Source organism: Pocillopora verrucosa, chromosome 6, assembly GCF_036669915.1.
Source record: "Pocillopora verrucosa isolate sample1 chromosome 6, ASM3666991v2, whole genome shotgun sequence".
NCBI classification, from domain to species: Eukaryota; Metazoa; Cnidaria; class Anthozoa; order Scleractinia; family Pocilloporidae; genus Pocillopora; species Pocillopora verrucosa.
The window spans coordinates 24,208,626-24,228,783 of record NC_089317.1 but is presented as its reverse complement, the minus strand read 5'-3'; the positions used below and the strand labels follow the sequence as shown (position 1 = coordinate 24,228,783).

General features: G+C 37.9%; 4 protein-coding genes and 1 pseudogene across 4 annotated transcripts; 2 read left to right on the top strand and 3 right to left on the bottom strand.

The window, feature by feature from the left end:
- Positions 1-2,480: 2,480 nt before the first annotated feature.
- Positions 2,481-4,321, bottom strand: LOC131798229 (extracellular protease). Its single transcript, XM_059115889.2, has 3 exons — positions 4,277-4,321; positions 4,028-4,113; positions 2,481-3,733 (listed from the first exon to the last, which is right to left on the bottom strand). The coding sequence occupies exons 2-3, from the start codon at positions 4,105-4,107 to the stop codon at positions 2,692-2,694; spliced, it is 1,122 nt and encodes a 373-aa protein (XP_058971872.2). The 5' UTR covers positions 4,108-4,113; positions 4,277-4,321; the 3' UTR covers positions 2,481-2,691.
- Positions 4,322-6,617: 2,296 nt separating this feature from the next.
- LOC131798204 (extracellular protease-like) lies at positions 6,618-7,837 on the top strand. Its single transcript, XM_059115858.2, has 2 exons — positions 6,618-6,768; positions 7,334-7,837. Exons 1-2 carry the CDS (start codon positions 6,674-6,676, stop codon positions 7,749-7,751), a joined length of 513 nt encoding a protein of 170 aa, XP_058971841.2. The 5' UTR covers positions 6,618-6,673; the 3' UTR covers positions 7,752-7,837.
- A 900-nt stretch (positions 7,838-8,737) lies between these two features.
- Positions 8,738-10,941, bottom strand: LOC131798226 (microfibril-associated glycoprotein 4-like; annotated as a pseudogene).
- A 979-nt stretch (positions 10,942-11,920) lies between these two features.
- On the bottom strand, positions 11,921-13,365 carry LOC131798248 (extracellular protease-like). The gene is made up of 2 exons (XM_059115912.2): positions 13,286-13,365; positions 11,921-12,962 (listed from the first exon to the last, which is right to left on the bottom strand). Exons 1-2 carry the CDS (start codon positions 13,363-13,365, stop codon positions 11,921-11,923), a joined length of 1,122 nt encoding a protein of 373 aa, XP_058971895.2.
- Positions 13,366-16,124: 2,759 nt separating this feature from the next.
- Positions 16,125-17,241, top strand: LOC131798247 (extracellular protease-like). Its single transcript, XM_059115911.2, has 2 exons — positions 16,125-16,227; positions 16,792-17,241. Exons 1-2 carry the CDS (start codon positions 16,133-16,135, stop codon positions 17,207-17,209), a joined length of 513 nt encoding a protein of 170 aa, XP_058971894.1. The 5' UTR covers positions 16,125-16,132; the 3' UTR covers positions 17,210-17,241.
- The last annotated feature ends 2,917 nt before the right edge of the window (positions 17,242-20,158 follow it).

Here is a 20,158-nt window from a genome sequence, read left to right as displayed (position 1 = left end):
TGTAGTATAATGGCTCCCATAACATTATTGTCTAAACAGTTCAAACTCTGCTTGTATTCAATTATTAAGACTTTAAACCTGTTTACGTCCAATGTTGTTATTTCATAATGCAAAGCTCTGTCTTTCAAATTTATTATTATTGCAACCTTGCATGGATCTTGCATAAGGCTGATTCAAATTATCACGATTCACAATATCTATTTGTAGAAAAAGCTCACCACTTACGTGGTATCAGAAGCATCAAATTCCACCATTTTTCCTCCATCCACCATCTTCAGTATGACAAACATCCACAGAAGTTTCATCATCGGCTTTAAAAAACAAACATCTTTCTCAGCCTTTGTAAAACCATTTCTAACTCTATAAGTTTTGAATGGAGAGGGGTTGCTTCGAAAATTCTCTCTGCTCTTCTTAAAGGAGAGACGCTTTGCGAGCTTACTTACTTAAAATCACCCTCTCTGATAAAAGCTTCTTTCAGGGACTTGGATGGACTTTATTACGGTGATAGAAAGGAAGCAGCAGAATGGTCCTCGAGTGTAACAATTCGATTCCTAACTTTTTCCTTTTTTCGTAGGGCTTTAGTAGTTCAATAAGATTTTCTTTGTAAATGTTCGGAGTCTATCACGCCGTATGTTTTCAATAATTTCTATGATTTTTTTTTAAGAGAAACCGCATATTTTTATGAGGGCTGACATACTGATATCTTACTACGGTTTGTGAACTTCGCACCGATACATGCCGCTGCAGTTAATCAAAAGTTTTGGTTCGACCTCAGAGTATTAAGAACCTTTACTTGTTTTTCAGAGTATCCAGTAACCAGTTATATTTCGCAAACGGCCGTTCATTCTAACCACAGATCTTAGTCAGTTCTTAAGATAACTCCATCAAGCCAGGTTAGAGCTGTTTACCAAGTCGTTGCCGCCTATATGGCTCATGATCCATCATCCCTAAAAGTAACTGTAGGAAAGATGACCTCACCTGTTTATCTCCGTTAGACGTGTAATGCTTAATGGTACCTCTTGCAAATGTGTACTATACACTTGAGAGACGATGAAAAAAGAGTAAAACAGTACGTTTTACAAACATTCTTTATTTCTTGACAACCATATGGTATCTATAACAATATCTGATTTTAATAACTTAGTTGGGATCTCCCCTGGCTGGTTATTCATCTTTCCGGGCCGATTGTTTACAATGCTCAAAAAGCCAATTAGTTCTGCATTTTCTTTTCATTTTGAGTTAAGCAATTTTTCACTATTTCCTCCAACAACAACGATGTTCCGTGGATGCGAAATTTTTAACTTCCCTCCTGGCGACTTCAAATGAATTAACAGTTGTTAACATAAACTTAACATGGAAATTTGTAATAAATTGGCTTTAATGAAACGCTATTTATCAAAGTTGTGCGTTAGTTATTAGTTTTGTTAAGTAATTACTGGGAAAAGAACATACCATGAATTCACTGATAACAATTCTAACTTAGTTCATGGATTGTCAAACAACTTGGGCAATTCTAAGAAGATTCCGTTTGATGAAGATATTCGTTCTAGAAAAATGATGTCTAATTAGGTCCAAATGAAAGGAAATTTCTTAAATTGCAACATTTCGAGAACAACGGGAAGTTTGCAAAAGCAAAAATGCAGCCTCAATGTTATGTCAAAGCCAGGGTAAATATCTCCATTGGAAGCAATAACTTTTAATAAGCATGCCTACAGGACTTTAAATTGTCTCTATGCGGAGAAAAATTCTTTTGTGTCTTAGGAATAGATGAATAACCATTTTTTTTCATAGGAGCAGTGATTCAAAGCTGACTCTTAGCTTCGACGGTTCAACAGTCATTCAACTACTACTGGTCTGTTCTTAAACGAAGAAAAAAAAAAAGGAGAAGGTAAGTTGATAGTGATAAACGTGCTCAATGCATAAATTCCATGGTTTATAATGAAACTTATGAAAAAATTAAGTTATTTGCAACAGAAAGGAGAGCTTTGGAACACAAATATCTTGGTCATTAGCCAAATAGACACAACTGACACTCAAAACTTCACACACTTGGAAATTTTAGAACAAAAAAAACTCCAAATTGAATTGATCATTGTTATCTTTAACCTTATACGAATCAACGAAAAGGAATGCGAAGATCGTTTCTTTGCTAGAAAATTGTGATCAGATTCCGTTGTAGGAAAAAAGTACCTTCTAACAGCGCCCAACTAGGATCTAAAAAAGGTTGACAGTTGTGTTTCTTCTCACCCCAGCAAATTGTTTGCCCTTTTTTTCTTAAGTAACCTCTCGATTTTAGGTGCTCCATGTCTGTAGTCACAATTTTTCCACAGTTTTCCTGCCCTGACGCCTATTCAAGAGAGACATATTGTGAGGTTTACCTAATCAAGGCCAGATACGATAATCGCCTGGAAGAATATTTTTCGATATTTGATTACCTGGCTTAGACATCTCCCCATGAAAAGGAAGGAAAAACTGAAACGTTATCGTTTAAACGCCAACAACTTTTATTCCCTTATCTCCAGAGCAACGCCTTTTAAAAGGCTTACATCGTTTTAAATACTGATTTAAATGGAAGCCGGCCTACTTAACCCTTTTCGTTACCTAAGCTCAATCATTTAATCCCCAGCCTTACATATAATTCTGGACTATTATCGAACCTCTTTCGAACAATATCCAAACCTTGCCAAGTGATCAGAAACTTTTGCATGACTTACTGATGGTTAAACTTTCCACAAAATGCGCAAAATTAGCACCATTTAAGGCAGCGCGTTTAGGACTGGCTTTGGCGAGTTTTTGTACCCTTATTGGGCCGTGCTCGTCATCAGTGGTGTTGCTTATGGCGTGTGTCAGTTCATGAACTATAATGCCCATTTTACTGTAATAACCAGTATCCGTTTTCTGCTCGCTGAACAGTTTACAGAGGTAAAAAGTGCAAGCTCCATGAAAACTGTATGCCAGGGTTTCGTTTGAACATTCATCCCCTCCAAAATGAAACGTTTTATGCCAGTTGTCATCTACTATTGCAACAGTTTTCTTCAACAGAATTTTTGCGTCCTCAGTAGCTGTACCAAACCAAGGTTTTCCCTTTGCGGGATTATCTTTAAGACATTTAATGGCTGATTTCATGTTTTGGACCGCAGCCTCGAAGGCTTTTTTTGTTTCTAATTTTAAGGCTTCGGGCGCCACTCCCACAAAATGCTCCAGTTTGGGACAAGAGCCGTCTTCCGAAGAAGAACCTCTCATGGAATATTGATTTGTTCTTTTGAGAGGGCGCGCTCTTTCGCTGAAGGTTCCCTCAATGAAGCTTCCTTTGGAAATTTCGTAACTTACAGCAGGGGAAGATAAGTGTTCTATCTCAGTTTGGGTAAACCGCACGTCAGATAACCTACCCGCTACATATTCTAAGTAAGTGTCCACTGCTATAGAGTAGAGACCGGCTTTAGTCATGTCGTACGCATCTGAAACATCGAACGTAGATGACACCGTTTGTCCAGCTTTGACGAGCAAGTATTGATCAGGGCCTGGAGCGGAGCGCTTCGGGTAAATACCATCGTATTGTAGCTTCTTGCCATTGGTAGTGACTGTCAGACAATCTGATCTCAGTCCATCCAGCGGTGTACGCCATTTAAGGACTAAATAGTCTTGTTTACCGTTGTTTCTCAAATGGAACTGACACTCAATCTTGCCAGTAGTTCGATATTTCGGTGCGCAAAGGAGCCGAGAGGAGAAGATCCTGCGTAAAATATAACTCCAATCATTAGTTGTAGCTCTGGCTTCATTTACGTTATCATTGCTCCACCACACACAAAAGCAAATACGAAAGAAAACGTTAATCTGACACTTGTCTTGGCGTAGTAGATAAAATACCATGGAGCTCATCAAGTGATCAGAACCCTTACATTGATTTATAGAATGATCCGGTCTTTGGCATTCCCCTCTATGAGTAACGGTAATTCGAATGGAAAGCTGTATTTTTGTTGAATCCTTATATATTAATTTTCTACGATAGAAGAAGCCTCCTCTTTACCTGTGGCCAGAGGTGTGAAGACGAGCGCTTTCTATACCATTCGTCAGACCCCAAATCAAAAGAATCCATAGAAACTTCATGGCGAACTATAAAGAAAGAGAACTTTTTAGTAATCGTTAGCCAGACTGTGAGTGATATATCTTTTATGAAAAGAAATTGAAAAGGCATAGCCCTTAGCATAGCATAGCATGTAGTGTATGATATTGTAAACAATTAAATAACATTTAAATGAGACAAGAGATAGCTTACCTAGCTCTGTGTTTCGCATAAGTTCAGTGGCACAACTCATAACCCCAAAGTGTGAGCAGCACTTTTATTGAGGAACACCTGACTAATGAAAGGCAAGCAGTTTCGTGACGCATTCATCATTTCCCATAGCAACCATGATGTGTCTGAGAAATCTGCTGCTGTGTGCGCGGTTGTTTAACGTATTTTCCCTTATGCCTTTACAAGATCAGAAAAAAGAAAGATTATTTCTCATCGGCTAGTTTCAGTTACCTCCTAGTTTTGTGCTTTTTAGGCAACGAACTATATTATCGAACAAGGAAAAAGAGCCAACAAAGGCGACAAAATGGACTCTTAAAAGATCAGGTATTAGATTTGACAAAAGCATTCTTTCTTCCATAACAACGGCGCTGTGTCCAAGGATACAAATGTTTCAAAAAGTAACTTTAATTAATTTTAAGTACTCAAACAATATCCTTTTATGTTTTCTTAACGAAACGTAAAAAGGCAAACGCTCCATTTTTTCATGCCTTTTAAAACCAAGAGGATATGTTTTCTTGCTAATGTATATTGAGAATTAGTTTCTACATTCCCAATCCGTTTGACTGACACTAACAGCACACAGTGCTTTAAGTGACAATATTGTAATCAAACATTATTTTTCTAAGAGCTTTTGTTATAAAGTATTTCACGAATAGCCTTTTATTCAAGAAAGTCCTCTGATCTGGATTTTGAAACAAAACTGCGCCTAGTTTTAGCTATAGGTTTTTTTTCCAGTGTCAATTCAACTACTACAAGGACCGAGTATAAGAAATTCCCTTCCGGGTTTTCTGCTACTTCTTGGGTAAATGTAGTGGTAACTGTATAGAAAGTGTAGCGAGTCCTTGAGAGACACTTTGGAGAGAAAAGCTGTACTCAGGGCATTCTTCTTTTTGCGTAACAACGGTGACTCTGCGTCTCAGAGTAGATGTCTTATTCATTTTTCTCTTAATGGTTGTTTTTAATACGCCAATAAACCAAGCAGTTTCGTTTGTAACTTCCTCTTCTACAATTCTACGTATAACTTTTTAGTTATCGGTATTCCTCCGTCAGTTTTGCAATTTCCTTCCCAGGTATACAGTGAAAGCTTTCAGATAATTTGTATCAGTATTGGTGAGGGCTTTATGCAACAGTTTTGAAATGAAAGGAAATTGCACCTAGTTTCAGTTACCTGTCGCACTTCCGAAAGGCGTCTATTGACGCGCGCGCCAGCGTCAACCGTAAAATTAAAAAATCACCGAAAAAAGTGTACGAGATACCATTTCATGCCAGTTATGTATGAGGTGAATATTTTCAGATAACTGATATCAACAGTATGAGGCTGACTTTGAGCGAAAATTTGGAAGGAACATTATAATTAATTAGAGGTTCTGTTTTTTAAAGTCGCATGGTCGGTTTGCCAAATATGTCTTCATGAAATGTTTCTAAGAGAACTGCGTCTAGCCTTCCGAAGGCGTAGATCGACGCCAGGTCAAATTTCAAATTCAAAATCACTAACAAAAAAATGGCGCGAGAGATGCCATTGACAGTTTTTAGCCACGTACTAGGGCTGCTAATTGTAACTTAATGGAAAGTGTTTCGTGTAATTTAAATTGAGAAAAACGGTACTTTAGCAATCCTCATTTCGCATGATACTTTGTGTTTAACTATAGTTATGTTATCTTAATTCCCAATTGTATCCTGCCGATGATTCATAACAATTTGCCCTTAATCCTCGTACGACTAGTGACATCAATTCAATTTGTACTCAAAGCTCGCCATGATTCCTAGGTTTTTTTTTAAGCTTACTTTAAAACCAGTCATTTAAACATTAGTGGTTCGTAATCATAACAGGGATGATACATTTTGGATTAAACTTTCCTGGTAATAGTAAGTTTTGAAAAGACCTTCTTCGTTGCATTTTTCAAACGTGGTCCTACTTTAAGCGATACTTTGGAGGGGAAAAGTTCCATATGTTGACGAGGTTCTAACTCAGCTGCCCTTGTCTGAAGCCGAACAAAAAAACATTATTTATTTCGTGACTGTAATTATTTTATTTCAATCAGCCTTTTCTAGGGCCAGTACACCTTAATGACTCAACTTCCCTTAATGGTTTTTTTATGAAACTTCAAAAGCCCAAGTTTTTTTTTCCATCAGTTTCCGGAATCATTTTTCGTTTTTGTCTTTCGATCTCTCTTATTCAAAACTTATAGTCCTTGAAACTTTTGGTTTAGAAATTCCGCCCTTTGATTTTTGATATTCCTGAAAAAAATCCTTGTTAAATTATGCTTTTCAAAGCAACGGTGTTTTAATGTCGTTATGTAAAGAATAGTGTCCTTATTTCAGTGTTCGTAACATTGATAATCTGTTCATTTAATTTCCATAATATACCTATTGTTTTAGATGAAAATCCTGATGACTGCAAAGTTTTTACTCTGGTCAACTCTTGTGGCTGCATCAGCAGCACATTCGAAAGCAGAGGATGCACGGGATGTGCAGTAAGTGAAAATATAGAATAAATATGTAAGTGGTAAATGAAGTTAGGAAATAGAACAAGTCACCTCTTAAGGGAAAGGTATGAGCTGAGAGTCGTATCATCAAAATTCTATTAGCTTAGACATCAAGAAGCATTTTGATCTTTCGAAATCGGTAATGTGTTTGTCATGAAAGATTCTATCCCGATAGGGCTGTAATGTGCGTCGGCTCTAATGCCTGTTATTTCTGCGTAAACAATTGGTATTTTCCCTCACGCAACACACATTAAATTAAATCATTAGCTATTTTCTTAGCATTACTTTGTCCTTTTGAGGTTATTACAAATTAGTGTTCTGTTTAACATTAAAATTGCAACGTTTTACTCTGCGTTAAAAAACCGAGGATGACAATAGAAGTGTTGAAACGTGACTTAAAAATATAACGTGTTGTCTTCTTTCTTAAAAAATGTCTGAAAAATCTACCAATACCAGCTTGTTAAGATTCCCAAGGGGAACTCAACCGTTTGAAAACTATCTTTCAATATTTTGAAAACTCAACTTATATTAATAATTATTTGTCTTTGTTCAGACTATTTTCTGCTTCCATCGAGTGTCTTTCCTCTTACAAAACTACAGACGAAGTTATGTGCGACTTCAACCTGGCAAACAACGGTGAAAGCGCATATTCGGTGCTAAAATGGAATACACCGCTGAACGACTTAGCCTTGGACGGTCTAACTGTCAGCCGAGACGGGGAAGAGCTGAGTCCACAAGGTATCAGAATGAAACGTGAAGATCCAGCTGCGAGCGATTTCTTGACCATTGCTTCTGGAGAAACCGTCTCATCAAAGTTCGATCTTTCTTCTGAATACAACACTACTAAGGCCGCAGAATACACTGTTGCAGTAGACTTGTATTTGGAGTATGTCAAGGGAAGTGTTGGAAGTCCGGAAGAAAGTGAACTATTTTATCTTTCTTCTCCTGATGTTAGTTTCCAAGTAGCTTAAAGAAATTTCCGTAAAAGGGCATTTGAAAATGAAATGCCATCGTAGACAAAGGGGAGGGAATGATTCTTACTGAAGAGTGATTAAAGAGTCTCAAATCAACTTGCTGATACATGTTTGCTTTATCATTTTTTGGTATCTCATATTCATAAATTCGCGAATTTCGCTCGCCTTTCTGTAAAGTTCTCGCGTCAGTTTAGTTTTGGCCTTAATTATTAGGTTTTATTCGGATTATGGTTCAAATCATCAACACTCAGGGCAGATGACAACTGATTTTTTCTTATGGCATCATATACCCTTTCACGGTGAACGTCGCCATAATCAAAGTCAGTTATTTCTAGTTGGACGTCCAGGACGTTAAAAAGATATTTCTCTTTTTAATGAAAGTTCAGTTTAATTCAATTTACAATTTAAATAGTGCTGTATGGTAGTTCTGGGTTCAAGTCTTCCTCCCTGACACTCACTGAAGTTGTTCTTGGTCGCCCCGAGTTCAACTTCCTGCCAGTTCGGATTTTTAGACACATTTTGTTTATTTGAAATATTTGTTTCTCTCTCTTTCATATTGTAAAGTGTTTAGAGGCTTGCACAAGATTGCCGCCTCCGACGCAATAGAATTCAAAACATCGAATTCCAAAATGGTTAAATTCCTCAACTCAAAGTAAATCCATGAAGATCATCTTACATTGCACAAGAATACTCAAGCGAGGAAGTAACGCTTGATAAAGTTGGAGCACATCGATCTCGATGGTTATGCGAGTTTTGTAGAATATAAGTTGGAGATATAGCTTTTAATAGCTTTCGACACTAGATATGAGACCGCTCTTTATCTCCTTTTATTCACAATCCTCAGATGTAACAAGAGAGGAAAAGGGAGTTGCGATGAAAGCCAGATCCTTAACCCACTCATAGCAACGTAACTTACTTTCCTCAAGCAAACTCCTCTCGTCGCAACTCTCTTTCACGTTACACATACACAAAAATGAAGGCAATTTAAATATGATCCATTGAATTTTATTCATGAGCAGTTGACAACTCCGTACATGGCAGAAGACTCACAAATTTACGGGCCTTATTTTCATCTCCGATCTCTTGGCTGAATAGTAATTTCCTTTCCAATGATACCAATTAATACCATCAGCCTTAGATGAATGCGGCCCAGGTTGGTACAAACCGTTCAGGTTTGCATGGCGACACAAGCTGTACCACCAGCCTCCCTTAAACATTCTAGCGCAGTGACGTTTATCAGGATCATTGTCCTGATCTTTAGTTGAGAAAGGAGCACCACGCTGGAAGGAGAAAGAATCACCAGCCGTACCTGCGGATAAATGGATACTTTGATAAATTCTTCTTGTCTGACCTTTAAATTCTTTGCTACAAATCCACTTGATGGAATAACTAGTGTTAATTGGCCCACGCAGACACGCCAATGAGTTTCTGTGTAACTTGTAATGCGAACAGTTATCATCTGATATCCAATTAAAGCGTACTACGCTTATTTCAAAGGTTTCCTTCGGCTCTAGCATAACAGGATGAGCTACTAGCTCGACTTAAGATTATTAAATCGTTCATCCCACAGTGTATAGAGAAACCACAGACGAGATTGTTTGTGCTAAAATGAAAAAAAATGTCTGGAGTTCATATAAATTATTTCGCGCAATTTTATTTATACTTTGGACCGTGCCGCGAGATCTTATCTTCGGGTTACTGTGTTTTTTAAGTATTTTGTTATTCATCAAACATTGATGTACTTACCAGAGTAAGTTCCAAGGCTCAGTTGATACTTAGCTCTCTCACTTGCCACTGCAAACATGTCGTAGTCGGCGTAGGCCGTTTTTCCCTTCCAGCTCTATTCGAAATATGTTCCTACCTGCCTTAGTCAACTGATGCATCTTGTCCAAACCGAGCCAGAACTCGCCGTTCAAGTTACCAAAACCGCGCTTGTAGTCGGCCCAGCCGCGATAAAAATCTACTGAGCCATCCAATCTTTTCTGAATCACTGTCCATTCTCCACCAGCTGTTTTATGATCACAATAGACGTCGAAAGGACCGCGGCTGCTATCCGGGCTTATAGTGTACACTCCACTGATTCTCTCACCGGACTCGAAAAGGTCAGCGCAGTTTCGGTTCTTGACTACAAGAAGGGAAAGATTGAATCAATTTCATATTTGAAAGATTCATCAAAGTAGACATAAGCACCACGGAAACAAAATATTCAAGACTGAGTAGATTCATCTGAGTAAATCAATTTTGATGAGAAATGTACCAATTGAAACATTTTAGAACTTCTCTGTTTGAACAGTAGAAAAAGTTTATCCTGAAAAAATACAAAGAGAACTAATCACAAGTTGTTCTAACGAAACACTCTTTAATAAACAGAAAACATTAGTGTTAAATTTTTACCAGTTTTGTTTTCTTTCTCTATCTTCATATCACGCAGAAGTTCTTGTAGGTCAGTAAGCTGTGCTTGAATTCCTTGAAGAACGGTCTGCATCTCCTCGTTAGTTCCCGCGTAATAGTTTCCATTTATCACTGTACTGCACTTGTTTTCCTGAGGGTTTCCTTTCGTCGTTCGACATTTATCATGTACCGATGTTCTGCGACTTGCCACAGACACCGTGAAAAACAAGAAACTCCAGCAAAGCGTTGTAAGGACAAAAGTCTCCATTTCGGTTTAACAGCGCGAGGAATGTGGTCTTTGATTACAAATCATCATTGGTATGCACCAAGTAGATTAGAATAGAGATTATATTTCTTGTTTCTTTATTGTAAAGCTGTAGCGTCACTAAAATCCTCATATTTACAATAGTTTCGCTGATCAAAGATCCTTTGGTTGTTGCGGCGATACGTGACTATGTTTCACAAACACGACAGACCTAAAACTGTCAAACAGACTTACAAAGCGGTCTCATTCTCAGATTTGACTGCCTTTCACGATTTGATGATGAAAATAAGTATAAAGTGATTGTTTTAACTTAGTAAAAACACTCCACACAGCCAAGCCTCAGCCAGTTAACAGCGATGAATACAAAATTAGAAACAGTGAGTTAAATCAAGAGGAAACAATTCACAATGCATAATATTTGCAATGCTCGTTCTTCACACTGTTTTCTATACATTTCCTGAGGTGCTGACGAGGAGAAGTTGTTTAACAATCAAGTTGGTGATTATTTCCTTTAATTTCGTGACCTCAGTATGTGATTCAGGGCTGACATTGTGGGGATAAATTAGATGTTAGTCACTCTCTTTAATACGATAAAAGAAAGTCGGCTGTTTCTATTAAATTTATGATTAAGGTGTGCAAATGAATTTGCAAGGTTGATTGTACAGAAGCCCACCGAACGTCTCACAAAGGACAAACACGTTATGACTCTTACATCGACGTTCTCTCTCTCTTTTTTTTTTCTTGCTTTTTCTTTTTCTCCTAACACGTTATGGCCTCTAGCACCAGGTGGGCACCATCTCTCTTAAGGGTACAGCAAAAAAAAAGAGCTTTTTCATTCCTTCTCACGTGCGAATTTTAACAAAATTTATGCCGGGGCAAAGTATCCTTCGCAATTCCCAAATGAAAGAGTTACAAGTCACGAGTATAGTCTCAAATATGAGGTTTTTGCTCTTTTCAAAAAATAAAAACCAGAAGTTTTACGATTTCACATAAATTTTCATTACTTTGTGCCTCAGGTGCATAGGTACACTTTCGGTGAGTCAGCATTGCTCCATGTTTCATTCCTATAAACACTAATTTACTTTCCGAACTCGTTTGTAAACAGTGTCTACCCTCCCTGAAAAACGGCATTTCTTTTATCCTAGCATACCTACATTTAGAAAAAAGCACCTCCCCGAAAAAAACCTTTATTGATACCTTCCTAAGACAAGTTAAGACATGTTTTACTTGCTTTCTCTTAGGTACAAAATACAACCCTTAACATTAAAGTTTAACCCCTTTAAAGTTTTATCCGTTTAAGTTTAACCAGTACGTTCATGGCAGTTGTCCCCTTTTAATCTTTTTCCACGCTTTAACCAATTAAATTTCTACATTTTCACACAATTACGACTTGAAAATGATATTATATCGATCGTTGTAGTGTAACTTGTTATAGAACGCTAAAGCCCCCCACCCTCCCCTTCCCCCCTTACTAACCCTTCCCAAAGGCGTTTAATGGGTCATGAACTGATTATAGACTCGAAATTGTTCCACTTTCCACAAAATATTCGTAATTGTCAGCATTATTCCGAGCGGCTTTTGGATCTTTTATAGCGAGCTGTTTACAACTATATTGGCCGTATACTATATCGTCCCTACGAGCCACTGCATGGCTTAACTCATGAATTATGATTCCCAATTTTGTGTCATACCCAATCAGTGGGTCGGCGATGCTGTACAAGTTGCAAAGGAACATTCGTCGTGCTCCAAATGTTGTATAAGCGTAAGTATCTTCATCGCACTCTCTTCCGCCAATAATGTAAGCAAATCTATCCTTTGATAATACTCGTTCCATTTTATCAAAAACCCACTTGGGTTTGTCAGTGGGAGAAGATCCAAACCAAGTTTTAGTTCTTGGGGGATTATTCTCAAGGTCTTGACCGGCTGACTGAACGTAATTGTACACAGCTACAATAGCAAGTTCTGTTTCCCTTTTCACGTCAGGGGACCCTCCCTTTATTTTATATTTAAGAGATGCCTTCAGGTCCTGACCTCTTTTGACGTAAAAAATATGGTCTTCCAAAGCATCCTTGGTCACGCTTTCTTCAGTGCGCGCCCTTTGACCCGAGGTTCCCTTGATAAAATTCATTTTATCTATTTCATAACTTACTACAGGGGACGATAAATGTTCTATCTTAGTCTGGCTCACTGGCTTTTCAGTTACACTACCCTTTACATATTCTAAGTAAGTGTCGACTGCTATGGAGTATAATCCAGTCTTGGTCATGTCGTACGCATCAGAAACATCGAAAGTGGATGACACTGTTTGTCCCGCCTTGACGAGCAAGTATTGATTAGGGCCTGGAGCGGAGCGCTTCAGGTAAATACCATCGTATTGTAGCTTCTTGCCATTGGAAGTGACTGTCAAGCAATTCGATCTCAGTCCATCCAACGGTGTACGCCATTTCAGCACTGAATAGTCTTGTTGGCCGTTGTTTCTCAAATGAAACTTGCATTCAATCTTGTCGGACGTTGCAAAGTTAGGTGTGCAGTCGATGTAGGAGGAGAATGCCCTGTGTAGAACAAAATTCCTTTTCGTTATAACCTGTCGAGTTTATTGTACAGCATACTCATCGTTTTAGCTGACTGATCTACTTACATAACTACTAAGGGTGTAGTATAATGGTTCCATAACATAACTTAACAGTCCAAACTCTGCTTGTATTTAATTATCAAGATTCTAAATCTGTTAACGTCCAACGTTGCTGTTTTATAATGGAAAGCTCTGCCTTTCAAATTTATTATTATTGCAACCTTGCATGGGTCTTGCATCAGGCTGATTCAAATGATCACGATTCACAATATCTATTTGTAGAAAAAAAAGCTCACCACTTACGTGGTATCGGAAGTATCAAATTCCACCATTTGTCCTCCATCCACCATCTTTAGTATGATAAACAACCACAGAAGTTTCATCATCGGCTCTGAAAATAAAACAGATCTTTCTAAGCTTTTGTAAGAGCGTTTTTAACAACACTCAAGCCAACCTGCCAAATCTCTTTCTTGTATCGTTATTGAATGGGGAGGGAGCGTTTTGAAATACTCTCTACTCTTAGTTGAAGGGGAGAAGCTTTGCGAGCTGACATACTTAAAATCACCCTCTCTAATAAAAGCTTCTTTCAGGGCCTTGGGTGGATTTTTATACCGTGATAGATTGGAAGCAGCAGAATGATCCTCGAGTACAACAATTGGATTCTTTACTTTCCTTCGTTGAGGTTTAGTTGTTCAATACGATTTTTTTTTCTAAACGTTCAGAGTATTTATAGTAAACGTCTATTTTCAAAATTTTCTCTGATCTTTTTTTAAGAGAAACTGCATAGTTTTGTGAAGGCTGATCATGCTCGTATTTTATTGCCCTTTGTTAACGTCACACCGATACACGCCGCTGCAGTTAATCAAAAGTTTTGGTTCGACCTCAGAGTATTCCGAACCTTTACTTGTTTTTCAGAGTATCCAGTTACCAGTTATATTTCGCAAACGGCCGTTCATTCTAACCACAGATCTTAGTCAGTTCTTAAGATAACTCTATCAAGCCAGGCTAGAGCTGTTTACCAACTCGTTGCCGCCTATATGGCTCATGATCCATCATCCCTAGAAGTAACTGTAGGAAAGATGGCCTCACCTGTTTATCTGTGCGAGACGTGTAATGCTTAAAGATACCTCTTGCAAATGTGTACTATACACTTGATAGACGATGAAAAAGGAGTAAAACAGTACGTTTTACAAACATTCTTTATTTCGCGTGACAACCATACGGTATCTATTAGAATATCAGATTTTAATAACATTTTTCAGATGTCCCCCGGCTGGTTATTCATCTTTCCGGGCCGATTGTTCACAGTGCCCGAAAAGCCAATTAGATCGGCTTTTTTTTTAATTATTATTTCCAGGTTATGAAATTTTTCACTACTCTCTCCAACAACAAAGATGCTCCGTTAACTCGGAATTTTTGATTTCTCACTTGGCGACTTCTAGAAAGAAATCGTTGTTAACATAAACTTTACATGAAAATTTGTACTAAATTGGCCTTAATGAAACGCTATTTATCAAAGTCGTGCTTTAGTCATTTGTTTTGTTAAGTAATTACTGGGAAAAGAGCTTACCATGAATTCACTGATAGTTTCTTCAAAAAGTAAAAATACAATTCTAACTTAGTTCATGGATTGCCAAACAACTTGAGAAATATTGTGGGAAGATTCCGTTAAATAAAGATCTTCATTCTAGAAGAATGATGTCTAATTAGGTCCAAATGAAAGAAAATTTCTAAAAACATTGTTTAAATTGCAACGTTCGAGAACAACGGGAAGTTTGCAAAAGCAAAAATGCCGCCCTAATGATATGTCAAAGCCAGGGTAAATATCTCCTTTGGAAGCAATAACCTTTAATAAGCATACCTACTGGACTTCAAATTATCTCTATGCGGAGAAGAATTCGTTTGTGTCTTAGAAATAGATGAATAACCATTATTTTAATGGGAGCGGTGATTCAAAGCTGACTCTTAGCTTCGACGGTTGAACAATCATTCAGCTACAACTGGAGTTCTTTTAAAGCGAAGGAAAAAAAAGAGAAGGTAAGTTAATAATGATAAAGGTGCTCGATGCATAAATTCATGATCCAAAATCAAATTGTATGGTAAATTGCAGTCATTTGCAACAGAAAGGATAGCTTTGGAACACAAGTATCTTGGTCAAAACTTCTGTTACCTACTTAAAAGTTAAGAGCCAAAAAACTTCATTTGTGCGTTTCATTGTTATCTTTTAACCTCATAGAGATCAATGAAAAGGAAAGCGAAGATCGTTTCTTTGATAGAAAATTGTATCCTCCATCAGCACCCAACTAGAATCTAAAAGGTTGGGTTCGAATCCCTTCGTAACCTGAAGTTTTGCTGGCTTCTTTCCGTGTGTTACAGTATGTTTGCAAATTATTTCGGAAGATTTCTAGTCTCCCTTTTCTCTCACTTGAAGATAACAAACCAGAAGCGCGGTAACTTAGAGGAAGAATATATTTTGATATTTGGTTACCTGGCTTAGACATCTGCCCATGAAACGGATGAAAAAACTGAAACGTTATCGTTTTAACGCAAACATCTTTTATTCGCTTTCCTACAGGAAAAGCCTTTACATCTTTGTAAATACTGATTCAAATTGAAGCCAATACTTACCCTTTTCGTTACCTAGCTCAATTGTTAAATCTCCGGCTGAAATTTAATTCTTGACCATTATTGTACCTCTTTTAAACAATATTCGAACCTTGTCAAATGATCAGAAAAGAATGCATTACTTGGTTAAACTTTCCACAAAATGCGCATAATTAGCACCATTTAAGGCAGCGCGTTCAGGAATCCATTTACCGGGATTTTTTATCCTCCTACGGCCGTAATAATAGTCAGCAGTATGAATGATGGTGTGTGTCAGCTCATGAACTATAGTGCCCACTTCACTGCGATAACCAGTAAACATATTGATCTTGCATGCTGTTTTCTTCCACAGAATTTTTGCATCCTTAGTGGCTCAGTGGTCCAAACCAAATTTTTGACTCGTCTCCTAAAAAAATCCTTGTTAAATTATGCTTTTCTAGGCAACGGCGTTTTAATGTCGTTATGTAAAGAAAAGTGCCCTTATTTCAGTGTTCGTAACATTGACAATCTGCTCATTTAATCTTCATAATATACCTATTGTTTTAGATGAAAATCCTGATGACTGCAAAGCTTTTACTCTGGTCAACTCTTGTGGCTGCATCAGCAGCACATTTGAAAGCAGAGGATGCACGGGATGTGCAGTAAGTGAAAATATAGAATAAATATGTAAGTGGTAAATGAAGTTAGGAAATAAAACAATTCACCTCTTATGGGAAAGGTATGAGCTGAGAGTCGTATCATCAAAATTCTATTAGCTTAGACATTAAGAAGCATTTTGATCTTTCGAAATCGGTAATGTGTTTGTCATGAAAGATTCTATCCCGATAGGGCTGTAATGTGCGTCAGCTCTAATCCCTTTTATTTTTGCGTAAACAATTGGTATTTCCCTCACGCAACACACATTAAATTAAATCATTAGCTATCTTCTTAGCATTACTTTGTCCTTTTGAGGTTATAACAAATTAGTGTTCTGTTTAACATTAAAATTGCAACGTTTTACTCTGCGTTAAAAAACCGAGGATGACAATAGAAGTGTTGAAACGTGACTTAAAAATATAACGTGTTGTCTTCTTTCTTAAAAAATGTCTGAAAAATCTACCAATACCAGCTTGTTAAGATTCCCAAGGGGAACTCAACCGTTTGAAAACTATCTTTCAATATTTTGAAAACTCAACTTATATTAATAATTATTTGTCTTTGTTCAGACTATTTTCTGCTTCCATCGAGTGTCTTTCCTCTTACAAAACTACAGACGAAGTTATGTGCGACTTCAACCTGGCAAACAACGGTGAAAGCGCATATTCGGTGCTAAAATGGAATACACCGCTGAACGACTTAGCCCTGGACGGTCTAACTGTCAGCCGAGACGGGGAAGAGCTGAGTCCACAAGGTATCAGAATGAAGCGTGAAGATCCAGCTGCGAGCGATTTCTTGACCATTGCTCCTGGAGAAACCGTCTCATCAAAGTTCGATCTTTCTTCTGAATACAACACTACTAAGGCCGCAGAATACACTGTTGCAGTAGACCTGTATTTGGAGTATGTCAAGGGAAGTGTTGGAAGTCCGGAAGAAAGTGAACTATTTTATCTTTCTTCTCCTGATGTTAGTTTCCAAGTAGCATAAAGAAATTTCCGTAAAAGGACATTTGAAAATGACGTGCCATCGTAGACAAAGGGGAGGGAATGATTTTTAACTGAGGAATGATTAAAGGGTTTGTTCAAATCAAATTGCTGATAGATGTTTGCTGTATTATTTTCATGAATTAAAGTAAGTTGCTGACTTTTTCTCCATTTACATGCAAATACATTGCGGGCCCCTGAGATCTGTCAATCAAAGATTAGTGAAGAAAGGGGGTGAAGATTAGTATCCTCGTGTGTTTTTCCCGTTTCGCTTACGAATTTAACAAACTCATGTTTCACGTATAAAAAAGGAAAATTTTCAAATCTCTCCTATTGTGTACAAGGTTTCAGGGAAATCTTGAGGTTTCACGAACTGAAAGAAAAATTCCTGGGTCATGTACATTTTAGGGGCAAATCACACTCACGCAGGTTCATAATTTCGCAAATCACGCTCGCCCTTCTCTAAAGTTCCCGCGTCATATATAAATTTTGTTCTTAATCACGCGTCACCTAAAAACCCATCGCCACCTCTGAACAAAATCAAATCTCATTTCGGAAGCGGATTACTCTCAAGGCTTTTATCACCAAAGACATGGCAGCATCATGTGTCTTCTTTCTCGTATCCTTCTCACAGACGCCATCCTGATCAAGTTCATGCAAAGTCGGAGGAAATAAGTTTTTGTAGAAATCAGAAGCAAAATTCAGGCAAATCCGATTTGAAATTGCTTACTCAAGTTAATAGCGACTCGTAAACCCAATAGATACTTTCTGATGAAGACCTGCTATTGTCAATCTATTCATAAAAATGTAATTTAGTGTTAACAACTGAGTTGAAAACGTAAATTGGCCACCGTAAAGAGTAAAAAGCTGACGTTTCGAGCGTTAGCCCTTTGTCAGAGCGACGTCAGCCTTTTTACTCTTTACGGTGGCCAATTTACGTTTTCAACTCAGTTGTTAACACTAAATTACCTGCTATACTCTCCCACCGACGCAGCACCACAGTTTCTTTAGAAACTTACCCCCTTTCTTCACAAACATGTTTTCTCTCAAATCGTCTTGAAAGCGTAGTAATCATTACTTAAAAAGCGGCTTTGAGGCGGAATTAACAAACAATGCGCAGAGTATTATCAGCGTAAAGGGAGATTTCATTTCATTCTTATGGAGTTTCACATGGCATTTGTAATATTTCGTTTTGTGTTGTTAACTAAGCTCTCTGTAGTTTGCTGACTTTTTAATTCGTCATCAGACATTCCTAGTTAACGTTTCATTGCTTGTTTGATTAAGCAGATAATTGCTTAATAATTACACCTTCACCAAGCTGTATATCAACTGTGCCAGCCAATGCGTGACTTAGCTCATGAACTATCACCCCACTCGCTATCTTAGCCGGTGTAATCTTCAGCCCTGTTGTACATGTCGTGTAAAAATACTACGTATGATCCGTTAAAGGCGTGTGCAAAAACTACCCACTCTTGCAGAATGCCCCGCCAAAGTTGAAAACAAAACTTTTCCCTAGCATATTAGCAAACATTTTGTCTTAAAAACCTCTCTGGGCTTACTAAAAGGAGCAGTTCCAAGCCAAATTTTAGCACTTTCGTAACCAGTTTTTTGAGACCTCAAAGGCAAATATCGTGTTGAAGATGGCAGCATAAAAGATTATTGTAGTTTTATTTACCAGTATTGTATCCCTTCCATCACCATCAATCGCCAGCGCAGGCGGATTTTTATACATTTCCGCGGTATAATTTGTTTTTCTTAAATGCCCGTCCCCCGAGGCCGCGCGCGCCCTTGTCAACCTTCTCTTTGAATCCCGGTATTTTCTTTCAAGAAAGCGCGCTTTTTGGCCCGAGGCTTCCTTAATGAAACTTTCTTTTACAACTTCGAAACTTACGACAGGGGAAGATACGTGTTCTATCTTAGTCTGGGTAAGCGGGCCCTCAGACAAGCTACCTGCTACATACTCTAAATTAGTGTCCACCGCTATAGAGTACAGGCCAGCCTTGGTCGTGTCGTACGCATCTGAAACGCCAAAGATGGATGACACTGTTTGTCCGGGTTTGACGCGCAAGTATTGATCAGGGCCTGGAGCGGAGCGCTTCGGGTAAATACTATCGTATTGTAGCTTCTCTCCATTGGTAATGACTGTAAGGCAATTTGATCTTAGTCCATCCAGCGGTGTACGCCATTTTAGCACTGAATAGTCTCGTTGATCGTTGTTTTTCAAATGGAATTTGCATTCAATCTTGTTTCCTGCTTCATAGTTTGACGCACAGTCGAGATGAGAGGAGAAAACTCTGTGGAAAAGATGATTTTGTTATTTTAAGCTCAAACTTAATCTTTTCAATGCATTATTGTTTCATTACATAGAAACAAAACAAAAGACAGAGTTTTAGCTGACACCCCTTACTTGGTGTAATACTTCGTTAACCATGGTGTCTGATGTCTGAGCCAGTGAAAACTCTCGAATTAAATTACATAGTGACACAGTTTTCGTCGTGATCAAGTTATAGCTTAAGTGATTCTATTTGATTTAAAGTTTAAATAATTCTAACCGTTTTCTTCTCTGTACTGGAATTCACAATATTTGTCATTGAAAAAGATCATTCAGTACTCCCTTGGTATCGGAAATGTCAAATGGGGCGCTTCGTCCACTTTCCATCGACCCCAAAATCAACAGTATACACAAGAACTTCATCGTAAACTGTGAAGCAAGATAAATTTTTCAGAGATTTTGATCCGTTCTCAACGAGCAATTTACTCATATGAAATGCATGACAGTTAGTCGATAGAATAGACGATCAGAGTTCGGAGCTTAAGTGAAAGGTTGAGGCCAACCTAAAAGAAATCTTTTCAGTGGCACTCCCGTTTACAAATTTCTTGGTATTCAAAAATTTCTAAGCGGTCGATTATTTCAGATATTGATCATGGCCGGCTTTCATGATTAATACCTCGA